Source organism: Oncorhynchus keta, unplaced genomic scaffold (genome assembly GCF_023373465.1).
Source record: "Oncorhynchus keta strain PuntledgeMale-10-30-2019 unplaced genomic scaffold, Oket_V2 Un_contig_27618_pilon_pilon, whole genome shotgun sequence".
Lineage (NCBI taxonomy): Eukaryota > Metazoa > Chordata > Actinopteri > Salmoniformes > Salmonidae > Oncorhynchus > Oncorhynchus keta.
In genome coordinates this window covers 86,155-100,719 of record NW_026285618.1, presented here as the reverse complement: position 1 = coordinate 100,719, position 14,565 = coordinate 86,155, and the positions used below count along the sequence as shown (strand labels likewise).

The following is a 14,565-nucleotide window of genomic DNA, read 5'->3' as shown; positions in this document are numbered from 1 at the left end:
TAAGCATACCCATAAGTTGATGCAGCCACCACCATTCTTTAAAATATGAAGAGTGATACTCAGGGAGGTGTTGTGTTGGATTTGCCCCAAACATAACGCTTTGTATTGAGAACAAAAGGTGAATTTCTTTGCCACATGTTTTGCAGATTTACTTCAGTGCCTTGTTGCAAACAGGATGCATGTTTAATATTTGTATTTTGTACAGGCTTCATTCTTTTCACTCTGTCATTTAGGTTAGTATTGTGGAGTAACTACAATTTTTAAATTTTAATTTTTTTTAATTTTTTTTTTTTACCTTTATTTAACCAGGCAAGTCAGTTAAGAACACATTCTTATTTTCAATGACGGCCTAGGAACAGTGGGTTAACTGCCTGTTCAGGGGCAGAACGACAGATTTGTACCTTGTCAGCTCGGGGGTTTGAACTCGCAACCTTCCAGTTACTAGTCCAATGCTCTAACCACTAGGTTACGCTGCCGCCATCCTCAAATCAAATCAAATTTATTTATATAGCCCTTCGTACATCAGCTGATATCTCAAAGTGCTGTACAGAAACCCAGCCTAAAACCCCAAACAGCAAGCAATGCAGGTGTAGAAGCACGGTGGCTAGGAAAAACTCCCTAGAAAGGCCAAAACCTAGGAAGAAACCTAGAGAGGAACCAGGCTATGTGGGGTGGCCAGTCCTCTTCTGGCTGTGCCGGGTGGAGATTATAACAGAACATGGCCAAGATGTTCAAATGTTCATAAATGACCAGCATGGTCGAATAATAACAAGGCCTCAGTTTTCTCATATCAGAACCATTCAACTCTGTAACTGTTTTAAAATCACCGTTGGCCTCATGGTGTAACGGCGTTCTTCGTTTGTCGAAAGAGTCGGACCGAAATGCAGCGTGGTAGTTACTCATGACTTTATTGTAAAAAGCGACACATGAAATAACGATACAAAATAACAAACGGAACGTGAAGCCTATACAGCCTATCTGGTGAAACTACACAGAGACAGGAACAATCACCCACGAAATACAAAGCGAAACTCAGGCTACCTAAATACGGTTCCCAATCAGAGACAACGAGAATCACCTGACTCTGATTGAGAACCGCCTCAGGCAGCCAAGCCTATACAACACCCCTAATCAGCCGCAATCCCAATAATACAAAAACCCCAATACGAAATACAACAACATAAACCCATGTCACACCCTGGCCTGACCAAACATATAACGAAAACACAAAATACAATGACCAAGGCGTGACACATGGTGAAATCACCATGGGCGGTTTCCTTCCTCTCCGGCAACTGAGTTAGGAAGGACGCCTGTGTCTTTGTACTGACTGGGTGTATTGACACACCATCCAAAGTGTTATTAATAAATTCACCATGTTCAAAGGGAAATTCAATGTCTGCGTTTCTTTCAAACACAGTGAGTTCATGCAACTTAATATGTGACTACTAAGCACATTTTTACTCCTGAACTTAGTTAGGCCTTAACAAAAGGGTTCAATTCTTAGTTCAGCTTTTCATTTTTAATTCACTTGTAAACATTTCTAAAAACATAATACCACTTTGACATTTAGGAGGGTATTGTGACATTTAGGAGGGTATTGTGACATTTAGGAGGGTATTGTGACATTTAGGAGGGTATTGTGACATTTAGGAGGGTATTGTGACATTTAGGAGGGTATTGTGACATTTAGGAGGGTATTGTGACATTTAGGAGGGTATTGTGTGTAGGCCAGTGACAAAAAAAAATCTAAATGTAATAAATAGTAAATTAAGGCTGTAACATAATAAAATGTGGAACATGTCAAGGGTGTGAATACATTCTGAAGACACTATGTCTAGCTATAGCATCCACACAACAGTGAAAAGCACTGTAGTCTGAGAAACATGTATCATGGTCTATCAAACATTTACATAACCATGGTGCTTTTAACAATTGACAAATGTATTTTGGTAATGGACAGGAATCACTATAAATAAACCCCATTGCACTAAAGTGCTATTGTGACTACAGGATCTACATTTTAGGAAAGTGAAAATCAGGGCCTATTGCATTCAAGTTTCAAGTGTCAGGAACACAATGAAAATCTCACTCACCAAAACTCTAACAATAAAACACAACTAGCCTGAACTATCCTCTACCCAACAGACCGACATATCTCCTTCTCTACACTATCCTCTCTTCAACAGACAGACACGTCCCATTCTCTGCTTGGAACCCATCTTCCATCCTGAGCTATGGGACTGAAATAATGTCATGGGGTCAGGCTGCACCATGTTCCCATTGTTATTACCAGTTGGTCCCATGTGACTGACACACACACACACACACACACACACACACACACACACACACACACACACACACACACACACACACACACACACACACACACACACACACACACACACACACACACACACACACACACACACACACACACAGGTCCCATGTGACACACACAAAGACAGACACACACACAGAGAGCTGTGGGTCCCGTGAGACCGTTACCCATTTATCTGGGCACTGCCCTCCCTTGCTCTCCCACTAGAGAACCACTCACCCATGACACTGTGTCATTGGCTCATTCAACTCCCATACGTCATCAGGTCAATCTCATTCAATACTAATATACCTTTCTCCAAAAAAGAGGTTGCTCAAAAATGTTGAAATAAAATGTTGAAATGTGTTCCGATTGACTATGTCCACCTCTATGTCCACCTCTATGTCCACCTCTATGTCCACCTCTATGTCCACCTCTATGTCCACCTCTATGTCCACCTCTATGTCCACCTCTATGTCAACCTCTATGTCAACCTCTATGTCCACCTCTATGTCCACCTCTTTGTCCACCTCTTTGTCCACCTCTATGTCCACCTCTATGTCCACCTCTATGTCCACCTCTATGTCCACCTCTATGTCCACCTCTATGTCCACCTCTTTGTCCACCTCTTTGTCCACCTCTTTGTCCACCTCTTTGTCCACCTCTTTGTCCACCTCTTTGTCCACCTCTATGTCCACCTCTATGTCCACCTCTATGTCCACCTCTAAGTCCACCTGACTCAGAGAAGAGAAGACATTTGAATGTGTTGACTGGCCTGAACTTTACTCTTCATACCCTATTGCCTGAGACAGCCGAAACAATAGCTCTAGAACAGGGCCTGAATCCCCCATCCTAAATGGTAAGTACCTATAAAATATTATACGTTGCCATTACTCTTTGTCATGATCACCAGAGATCAGTTTAAAAGGGAGAAAATGTATACATTCTTTAAAGAAATGTTAATAACCAACTAATATCATTACACAGATCTGAGGTAGTGATGGGGGGGGGGGGATCGAGACAGTCAAATATGGTGATCTTATTTTTGTTCAATATTATATCGATATTTGACTCCAAGTAAACCGCTAGCAGGCTGTCCTAAGCCCCATGCTCTAACCCTGGTGTTGCTATCTAAGCCCCATGTTCTAACCCTGGTGTTGCTAGCTAAGCCCCATGCTCTAACCCTGGTGTTGCTATCTAAGCCCCTTACTCTAACTAACACACTGGGCCATCAGGATGCGTAGGTCACTGGATCACGTCGTCCGGGTTTAGCCAGGGAGGGCCGTCATTGTAAATAAGAACGTATTCTTAACTGACTTGCCTTGTTAAAGGTTCAAGTTTTTTTATCACCTTCATCCTGAATATACTGCCATGTGTCTCACCTACATCCTGAATATACTGCCATGTGTCTCACCTACATCCTGAATATGCCATGTGTCTCACCTACATCCTGAATATACCATGTGTCTCACCTTCATCCTGAATATAATGCCATGTGTCTCAACTACATCCTGAATATACTGCCATGTGTCTCACCTACATCCTGAATATACTGCCGTGTGTCTCACCTACATCCTGAATATACTGCCGTGTGTCTCACCTTCATCCTGAATATACTGCCATGTGTCTCACCTACATCCTGAATATACTGCCGTGTGTCTCACCTTCATCCTGAATATACTGCCATGTGTCTCACCTACATCCTGAATATACTGCCATGTGTCTCACCTTCATCCTGAATATACTGCCATGTGTCTCACCTACATCCTGAATATACTGCCGTGTGTCTCACCTACATCCTGAATATACTGCCATGTGGCTCAACTACATCCTGAATATACTGCCATGTGTCTCACCTACATCCTGAATATACTGCCGTGTGGCTCACCACCTACATCCTGAATATACTGCCGTGTGTCTCACCTACATCCTGAATATACTGCCATGTGTCTCACCTACATCCTGAATATACTGCCATGTGGCTCACCTACATCCTGAATATACTGCCATGTGTCTCACCTGCATCCTGAATATACTGCCATGTGTCTCACCTACATCCTGAATATACTGCCATGTGTCTCAGCTACATCCTGAATATACTGCCATGTGTCTCACCTACATCCTGAATATACTGCCATGTGTCTCACCTGCATCCTGAATATACTGCCATGTGTCTCAACTACATCCTGAATATACTGCCATGTGTCTCACCTACATCCTGAATATACTGCCATGTGTCTCACCTACATCCTGAATATACTGCCATGTGTCTCAACCACATCCTGAATATACTGCCATGTGTCTCACCTACATCCTGAATATAGTGCCATGTCTCACCTACATCCTGAATATACTGCCATGTGTCTCACCTACATCCTGAATATACTGCCATGTGTCTCACCTACATCCTGAATATACTGCCATGTGTCTCACCTATATCCTGAATATACTGCCATGTCTCAACAACATCCTGAATATACTGCCATGTGTCTCAACTACATTCTGAATATACTGCCATGTGGCTCACCTACATCCTGAATATACTGCCACGTGTCTCACCTACATCCTGAATATACTGCCACGTGTCTCACCTACATCCTGAATATACTGCCATGTGTCTCACCTACATCCTGAATATACTGCCATGTGTCTCACCTACATCCTGAATATACTGCCATGTGTCTCACCTATATCCTGAATATACTGCCATGTCTCAACAACATCCTGAATATACTGCCATGTGGCTCACCTACATCCTGAATATACTGCCACGTGTCTCACCTACATCCTGAATATACTGCCACGTGTCTCACCTGCATCCTGAATATACTGCCACGTGTCTCACCTACATCCTGAATATACTGCCATGTGTCTCACCTACATCCTGAATATACTGCCATGTGTCTCACCTACACCCTGAATATACTGCCATGTGGCTCACCTACATCCTGAATATACTGCCATGTGTCTCAACCACATCCTGAATATACTTCCATGTGTCTCACCTACATCCTGAATATACTGCCATGTGTCTCAACTACATCCTGAATATACTGCCATGTGTCTCACCTACATCCTGAATATACTGCCATGTGTCTCACCTACATCCTGAATATACTGCCATGTGTCTCACCTACATCCTGAATATACTGCCATGTGTCTCAACTACATTCTGAATATACTGCCATGTGGCTCACCTACATCCTGAATATACTGCCACGTGTCTCACCTACATCCTGAATATACTGCCATGTGTCTCACCTGCATCCTGAATATACTGCCATCTGTCTCACCTACATCCTGAATATACTGCCATGTGTCTCACCTACATCCTGAATATACTGCCATGTGTCTCACCTACATCCTGAATATACTGCCATGTGTCTCAACTACATCCTGAATATACTGCCATGTGTCTCACCTAAATCCTGAATATACTGCCATGTGTCTCAACTACATCCTGAATATACTGCCATGTGTCTCACCTAAATCCTGAATATACTGCCATGTGTCTCAACTGCATCCTGAATATACTTCCATGTCTCACCTGCAGACGTAGTCCTCTCCTTGGACTAAACAGCTGGCGTTGTTGTGGCAGGGCGAAGGGCTGCACGGGCCTCGCTGCCTCCTGCACTGTGGGCCTGTGGTGCCATCTGAACACTGCCAGACTGAGGCTGCACACTCAGGAGAGGTCTGCAGAAACACACACACACACACACACACACACACACACACACACACACACACACACACACACACACACACGTAAAACAAACACACACGTTTGCACGCACAAGCGCACACACACATGACGAAAAAGGCCTGAAAACACACTTAAATTAAAGGTAAAGACAGTATTAGTGGAGACAGATCACTCTCCCTAGCAGAACAAGACAGTGTTAGTGGAGACAGATCACTCGCCCTAGCAGAACAAGACAGTGTTAGTGGAGACAGATCACTCTCCCTAGCAGAACAAGACAGTGTTAGTAGAGACAGATCACTCTCCCTAGCAGAACAAGACAGTGTTAGTGGAGACAGATCACTCTCCCCAGCAGAACAAGACAGTGTTAGTGGAGACAGATCACTCTCCCCAGCAGAACAAGACAGTGTTAGTGGAGACAGATCACTCTCCCCAGCAGAACAAGACAGTGTTAGTGGAGACAGATCACTCTCCCCAGCAGAACAAGACAGTGTTAGTGGAGACAGATCACTCTCCTAGCAGAACAAGACAGTGTTATTGGAGACAGATCACTCTCCCGGCAGAACAAGACAGTGTTAGTGGAGACAGATCACTCTCCCTAGCAGAACAAGACAGTGTTAGTGGAGACAGATCACTCTCCCCAGCAGAACAAGACAGTGTTAGTAGAGACAGATCACTCCCCGGCAGAACAAGACAGTGTTAGTGGAGACAGATCACTCTCCCTAGCAGAACAAGACAGTGTTAGTGGAGACAGATCACTCTCCCCAGCAGAACAAGACAGTGTTAGTGGAGACAGATCACTCTCCCAGCAAAACAAGACAGTGTTAGTAGAGACAGATCACTCTCCCTAGCAGAACAAGACAGTGTTAGTGGAGACAGATCACTCTCCCAGCAAAACAAGACAGTGTTAGTAGAGACAGATCACTCTCCCTAGCAGAACAAGACAGTGTTAGTGGAGACAGATCACTCTCCCCAGCAAAACAAGACAGTGTTAGTAGAGACAGATCACTCTCCCTAGCAGAACAAGACAGTGTTAGTGGAGACAGATCACTCTCCCCAGCAAAACAAGACAGTGTTAGTAGAGACAGATCACTCTCCCTAGCAGAACAAGACAGTGTTAGTGGAGACAGATCACTCTCCCCAGCAGAACAAGACAGTGTTAGTGGAGACAGATCACTCTCCCTAGCAGAACAAGACAGTGTTAGTGGAGACAGATCACTCTCCCCAGCAGAACAAGACAGTGTTAGTGGAGACAGATCACTCTCCCTAGCAGAACAAGACAGTGTTAGTGGAGACAGATCACTCTCCCCAGCAGAACAAGACAGTGTTAGTGGAGACAGATCACTCTCCCCAGCAAAACAAGTGAGTAAAGAACTGTAACAGTACAACGTTAGGGAGTGAAACGGGATAGCTGCAGTGACACAGAGAGAAGAACAAGTGTATCGTTTGTTTAATGTGACAAGGTGAAAACTGTACTTTCTGATGATTACTAACTATGCTTTTTTATTTTTTTTATTTTTTTTGACTCCCTTTTTCTTTTCAATTTTGATCTTGTCTCATCGCTGCATTTCCCCAACGGGCTCGGGAGGTGAAGGTCGAGTCATGGGGGGGAAACATGACCCACCAAACCGCACTTCTTAACGCCCGCTTAACCCATAAGCCAGCTGCACCAACGTGTCGGAGGAAATACTGTTCAACTGATGACCGTTGTCCGCCTGCAGGCATCCAGCTCGCCACAAGGAGTCGCTAGAGAGTAATGAGCCAAGTAAAGCCCCCCCCCCCCGGCCAAACCTTCCCTAACCCGGACGATGCTGGGCTAATTGTGCACCACCCTGTGGGACTCCCGGTCAAGACCAGTTGAGAAACAACTTGGGATCGAACCCGGGTCTGTAGTGACGCCACTGCGATGCGGGCCTTCGACTACAGCGCCACTCTAACTATGCATTTCATTTGTTAAATGTCATTTGGTTTTGTATTTTGTGCACACGTACGTAAAGAAATAGTGTCTTATAAGCCCATTGGGCAACAATTGGTGTTCGAGACATAAATAAATAAATCGATCCATCATAGAGAAACTAAGAATAGATGGAGACAGCAAGGCCATTAGCTCAACTAGCGTACTCCAGCTCTCATCACATCTCATCAGGAATGATCTTGACAATAATAATATATCTGACTCAAGAGTCTGACATGATAAAACCAAGATCCTTAATCAGAGAAGATACTAATATTAACAGTTGCTTCGAGTCGCCAAGGCTCTCAGGTTGAAAGATGAGTTCATTTTCAGTCAGATGAAGTCCCTTATAGAGATGAGACTGAGGCAAAATCAATGTCAAACAGATCAGGTTGACATAAGAGTGCTGCTATGCTATCAACACTGGGCTCCCATTAATGTGACTGTGTTATGAAGGTTGTTATGTGTAATCCTGCATCACTCATTAAGGTGTTATAACTGGTTAAGAATGCCTTACAGAACATTCTCGATTGGGTTGAGAAACCCATTACAAATCAGTTATTGTCAAATCTGTGGCAAATTCCATAATGAAGTCACAAGTGAAGGTCACAAAAAGACAATTAGCCCATTTTAATATATTTTTCTCTCTGTGCTTCGCTTCTTGCATAATAGAGAAACTATTGGCACTCAGCAGTTGATGATTAAAACCCCTGTCCTGTATCACTGTAACATTTCATAGATAAAAGGCCTGAAATTGAAAACGGACTGTGGCCAACAGACGCCTCCATCTAGAACAAAAGAGCCCCTTTCATAACTGCAATTTCAATCTGCCTCTTAAAATATGCAATAGTTAATTCCAGTCTAATCAAAATAGCCACCACAAATAACCAGAGCCACCACCATCAGGCTTTCCTTCCCAAGCAATGCTAACCCCCCCATTGAAGGCAGAAATATTCATTGTTGTTCCAACCTTCAAAAGTACACTCGATCTGCTTCAAAGACTAAGATATTAATTTTCATGTGACATTTCCTATTAAATCAGGCTCTGAGAGGCGGAGGAGGAGGAGGCCTCAGAAGAATGAAGAAGGAGAAATGGGATGCGTCCATAATGACATCTTATTCCCTCTATAGTGCGATACCTTGGGCCAGACTGCATGGGCTCTGGTCGAAAGCGGTGCACTATTTAGAGTGACATTTGGGACATAGAAATAGAGTTCTCACATGTTCCCCGAGGAGCACGCCTTTTCCCGCTGACATTCGTATGAAAGGCAATTGATGTTAACGGGGTGTCACAGCGGAGGCCCGTGAATCCCTCCAGACAAGCACAAGCATATCCAGCAGCGCTCCCGGAGCTCTCCTCACACTCTCCGCCGTTCCTACATGGGTTGGGATCACAAGATGTCCCACAAGGTGGACCTATGGATGAGAATGAACAGTTGGTTATTGGATAAGATTCCCAGAGGCGTTGAACTTCAATGAATATTTGACACGTGACAGCTCTCCGGCTGGATGTCAGAGATAGAGCAGAAGTGTCGGTCCAACAACCCATGATAACTCAGGACACCTGAAAACAATCGCAGAGGTCTCCACAGCTGAACTCGACAGTATTTGTTACAGCCATACAAACTTCACGGACAATGTTAGTTCAAGTCAGTCCGATTGACAGCATGGCTCCAAAAAGAGCAAATGATTGTGATAATTTGTTGAGGAAAAACTTGATTTGTTCCTCACTTCAACAACTCTGATTTCAACATTTCATCCCACAGCAACATACAGTTTAAACCATATAAGTATAATTAATTATATTTTATGGTTTAAACCACAGAGGCGGGAAACAAAGCAAAAACAGGATGAGGATGTGAACAGTACCTCAGTACCTGGTGAGGGATGTGAACAGTACCTCAGTACCTGGTCAGGGATGTGAACAGTACCTCAGTACCTGGTCAGGGATGTGAACAGTACCTCAGTACCTGGTCAGGGATGTGAACAGTACCTCAGTACCTGGTCAGGGATGTGAACAGTACCTCAGTACCTGGTGAGGGATGTGAACAGTACCTCAGTACCTGGTGAGGGATGTGAACAGTACCTCAGTACCTGGTGAGGGATGTGAACAGTACCTCAGTACCTGGTGAGGGATGTGAACAGTACCTCAGTACCTGGTCAGGGATGTGAACAGTACCTCAGTACCTGGTCAGGGATGTGAACAGTACCTCAGTACCTGGTCAGGGATGTGAACAGTACCTCAGTACCTGGTCAGGGATGTGAACAGTACCTCAGTACCTGGTCAGGGATGTGAACAGTACCTCAGTACCTGGTCAGTACCTCAGGGGGATGTGAACAGTACCTCAGTACCTGGTCAGGGATGTGAACAGTACCTCAGTACCTGGTCAGGGATGTGAACAGTACCTGGTGAGGGATGTGAACAGTACCTGGTCAGGGATGTGAACAGTACCTCAGTACCTGGTCAGGGATGTGAACAGTACCTCAGTACCTGGTCAGGGATGTGAACAGTACCTCAGTACCTGGTCAGGGATGTGTACAGTACCTGGTCAGGGATGTGAACAGTACCTGGTCAGGTACCTGGTCAGGGATGTGAACAGTACCTCAGTACCTGGGTCAGGGATGTGAACAGTACCTCAGTACCTGGTCAGGGATGTGAACAGTACCTCAGTACCTGGTCAGGGATGTGAACAGTACCTCAGTACCTGGTGAAACAGTACCTCAGTACCTGGTCAGGGATGTGAACAGTACCTCAGTACCTGGTCATAGAGTTCTGTTCAAGTTAATAACATTATCCCCTACTAGTCCTACATGTGAATCACACGCTCATTAAAGAAAGAGTGCCTTCCTTTACTCAGTGTTTTATTGGGTTTGATGGTGTTTTCAAACACACGAGCAATCCTGAAGTATCCCATGTATATATTTGTCTTCATGTGAATACAAGGCTCCAGGGCTCTCTCTCTCCTTGACTCTAATTAATAATCAACTGCTTTTCCTGGACTCACTCACTTCCTTGAGCAAGGTCTCCCTACACTACACTGTGGGATCATCCCAAATGGCACCCTATTCCCTATATAGTGCACTACTTTTGATCAGGGCCCTATGTGACACTATATAGGGAATAGGGTGCTATTTGGGATGCAAGCCTCCCTATACTGTATCATCTCTCCTATGCGCTTCTTCCGTCTATTTTGGAACGCACAAGTGAATCTGAACTCCACACCAATTCCCACAACCCAAGAGAAGAACCAGGAAGTTGGCTTTTCATCTCAGTATAAAAGACAAAAGAGAATGAATTTTCAAGCATGCAACCAAACCACTACACCTCACGCAACAGCTCCTATGTTTACTCATAAGAAAACTAGGCTATATTCGTTGTGTCAAATTGGCCCTCCTAATGATGCAACTTTCTCTGGCACAAAAAGTCAGAGAAGAGGAGCTGGAAACACAAACTGTGTGTTTGGTAATTCTCCTTTTTCTTTAATATTTTTCCCTCCTTTTCAATGCTTTTATTGTTATTGTGTTCTGTTCTAATTAGCAAATAGACCTTTTAAAGTAAATCACAGTCTTCTCCAAGTACCTGTACCATTGATGTCCTCCTATTGTATGATCGACATAACAATATGAATAAGACAAATATATATCCCCTCAGGGCATAAAATGATTAAACTGCTTATTGGCATTAGGATTCTGTCAAACACTGTTGGACATTGTACGGCTCTTGATATCTCTGTTGATGTTTCCTGTCCTGAACTGAGACTGGAGACACAACAGGTATCATGCTGTTTCTGTTCTTTTTTGCCTCTGCATATCATCATGGTCAGTGGTCCATTCCTTCACTCAGTTGATCAGAGCATGTTGCGCTTGTGGCCTGTGGAATAGTGGGTTCGCCCGGGACCACTCCTCTTCAATGGCACACATGACTGTAAGTTGCTGGATATTGCGGGAACTGGAACACTCTATATATATCATCCCCATACTACCAGGGGAGAATGCAGAACAAACACCCCAAGCTGATTAATACATTATTACAGTCGAGAAAAAGGAAATCAGTTGGACTGCCACCACCATCTTTAATATCACAATGGACTTTTAACTGGGAGAGAAAGATGAAGTTGACTGGTCAAACTGTCGACAGGAAGATATAAGAAAGGTCCAGAATTGACTGGAACATCAACAGTCTACCTAGTTCAGTGGTGTCTTTTCAACATGGTCTCATTTCAATATGCCAAAATGGTGACATTTAATCATTGTGACCTACTTGTTGTGTGTATTTACTGAAATGTATGTGTAACTAAAGATGAAAACACACACATTTTTAAATGTATGCAAATTGTAAAGTCTGTTGTCTGTAATGTATTTTTCGTTATATGTCGGACCCAAGTAAGACTAGCTGTCGCCATTGAGGTCGGCTAATGGGGATCCTTATGAATCAAAAAATACATCAGCTGAGCTAACCTTTTACACTGAACAAAAATATAAACACAACACGCAACAATTTCAAAGATTTTGGTGTTACGTAAAATCAGTCAATCCCTCAATTAATTAGGTCCTAATCTATGGATTTCACATGACAGGGAATACGGATATGCATCTGTTGGTCATAGATACCTTCTTTTTTTTAAGTAGTGGTGTGGATCAGAAAACCAGTCAGTATCTGGTGTGACCACCATTTGCCTCATGCAGCGTGACACATCTCCTTCACTTAGAGTTGATCAGGCTGTTGATTGTGGCCTGTGGAATGTTGCCCCTCCTCTTCAATTGCTGTGCGACGTTGCTGGATATTGGTGGGAACTGGAACACTCTGTCCCTCACGCTGATCCAGAGTAGGGGTATGAACGTTTAAACATTTTAATGAAGTTGGGATCCTTAAGTAGGCTGTCAAGTGTTTATAAGAATTTGTTCTTAATGGCCTAGTTAAATAAAGGTTAAATAAAAAATGTATTAATTAAAATCACAGTTCAGTGATCACAAAACATTATTTTCTGTGTTCTCACCGATAGGCTATAAATGCCCTCACGCTGGTTGGCTGTAATTCAAATAAAACCAGAGAGGATGCCTGGCAAATTTTCAGCTTGGTCCCTCCCTGCAAGGCATGCAAGACAAGACATGACATAGTGAGATGCAGATTACCAAAACATATGAGCAGGCTTCTGCTTTTTCCATCTCTCTCCCCTCCCTCACGCTGGCCTGGCTGCTCCGCCTCTCCCTCCCTCCCTCCCTCCCCCTCACGCTGGCCTGGCTGCTCCGCCTCTCCCTCCCTCCCTCACGCTGGCCTGGCTGCTCCGCCTCTCCCTCCCTCCCTCCCTTACGCTGGCCTGGCTGCTCCGCCTCTCCCTCCCCCACACTGGCCTGGCTGCTCAGTCTCTCTCTCCCTCACACTGGTCTGGCTGCTCCGCCTCTCTCTCCCCCCACACTGGCCTGGCTGCTCCGTCTCTCTCCTCCCTCACGATGCCAGTGGCTGCTCCGCCTCTCTCTCTCCCTCCCTCACGCTGGCCTGGCTGCTCCGCCTCTCCCTCCCTCCCTCCCTCACACTGGCCTGGCTGCTCCGCCTCTCTCTCCCTCACACTGGCCTGGCTGCTCCGCCTCTCTCTCCCTCCCCACACTGGCCTGGCTGCTCCGTCTCTTCCTAATGATGCCAGTGTGTGCTCAGTCTTCGGTCTGTTGCCTGTAGAATATCCTAGCCTATTCATGCCACTAATGTCTTCGGACAGTTTTGCAAGCATTTTTGCCTCATGAAATGACAGTAGGCTACTGGGAGCCTGTATCGATTACGCTTTTCAGACATAATGGAACATGGCTCTTATTCTGTATGTTAGGGTATGCTACACTATGTTATCCTGTGTGTTAGGGTATGCTACACTATGTTATTCTGTATGTTAGGTAGGCTACACTATGTTATCCTGTACGTTAGGGTAGGCTACACTATGTTATCCTGTACGTTAGGGTAGGCTACACTATGTTATCCTGTACGTTAGGGTAGGCTAGGGCATGTTATTCTGTATGTTAGGGTATGCTACACTATGTTATTCTGTGTGTTAGGGTAGGCTACACTATGTTATTCTGTATGTTAGGGTAGGCTACGGCATGTTATTCTGTATGTTAGGTAGGCTACGGCATGTTATTCTGTATGTTAGGGTAGGCTACGTCATGTTATTCTGTATGTTAGGGTAGGCTACGCCATGTTATTCTGTATGTTAGGGTAGGCTGCGTCATGTTATTCTGTATGTTAGGGTAGGCTACGTCATGTTATTCTGTATGTTAGGGTAGGCTACGTCTATGTTATTCTGTATGTTAGGGTAGGCTACACATGTTATTCTGTAGGTTAGGGTATGCTACACTATGTTATTCTGTATGTTAGGGTATGCTACACTATGTTATCCTGTGTGTTAGGGTATGCTACACTATGTTATTCTGTATGTTAGGGTAGGCTACGTCATGTTATTCTGTATGTTAGGTAGGCTACGGCATGTTATTCTGTATGTTAGGGTAGGCTACATCATGTTATTCTGTATGTTAGGGTAGGCTACACATGTTATTCTGTATGTTAGGTATGCTACACTATGTTATTCTGTATGTTAGGGTAGG

At 44.3% G+C, this 14,565-nt stretch overlaps 1 protein-coding gene across 1 annotated transcript in view; it reads right to left on the bottom strand.

The window, feature by feature from the left end:
• Positions 1–8,324: 8,324 nt before the first annotated feature.
• The window catches only part of LOC127922911 (protein eyes shut homolog), a 41,601-nt gene continuing 35,360 nt past the window's right edge, over positions 8,325–14,565 (bottom strand). Inside the window, exons 5-6 of the mRNA XM_052506916.1 lie at positions 9,199–9,393; positions 8,325–8,338 (exon numbers count right to left, since the gene is read on the bottom strand). Coding sequence (XP_052362876.1) covers positions 8,325–8,338; positions 9,199–9,393 — 209 coding nt within the window. The remainder of the gene's footprint in view (positions 8,339–9,198; positions 9,394–14,565) is intronic.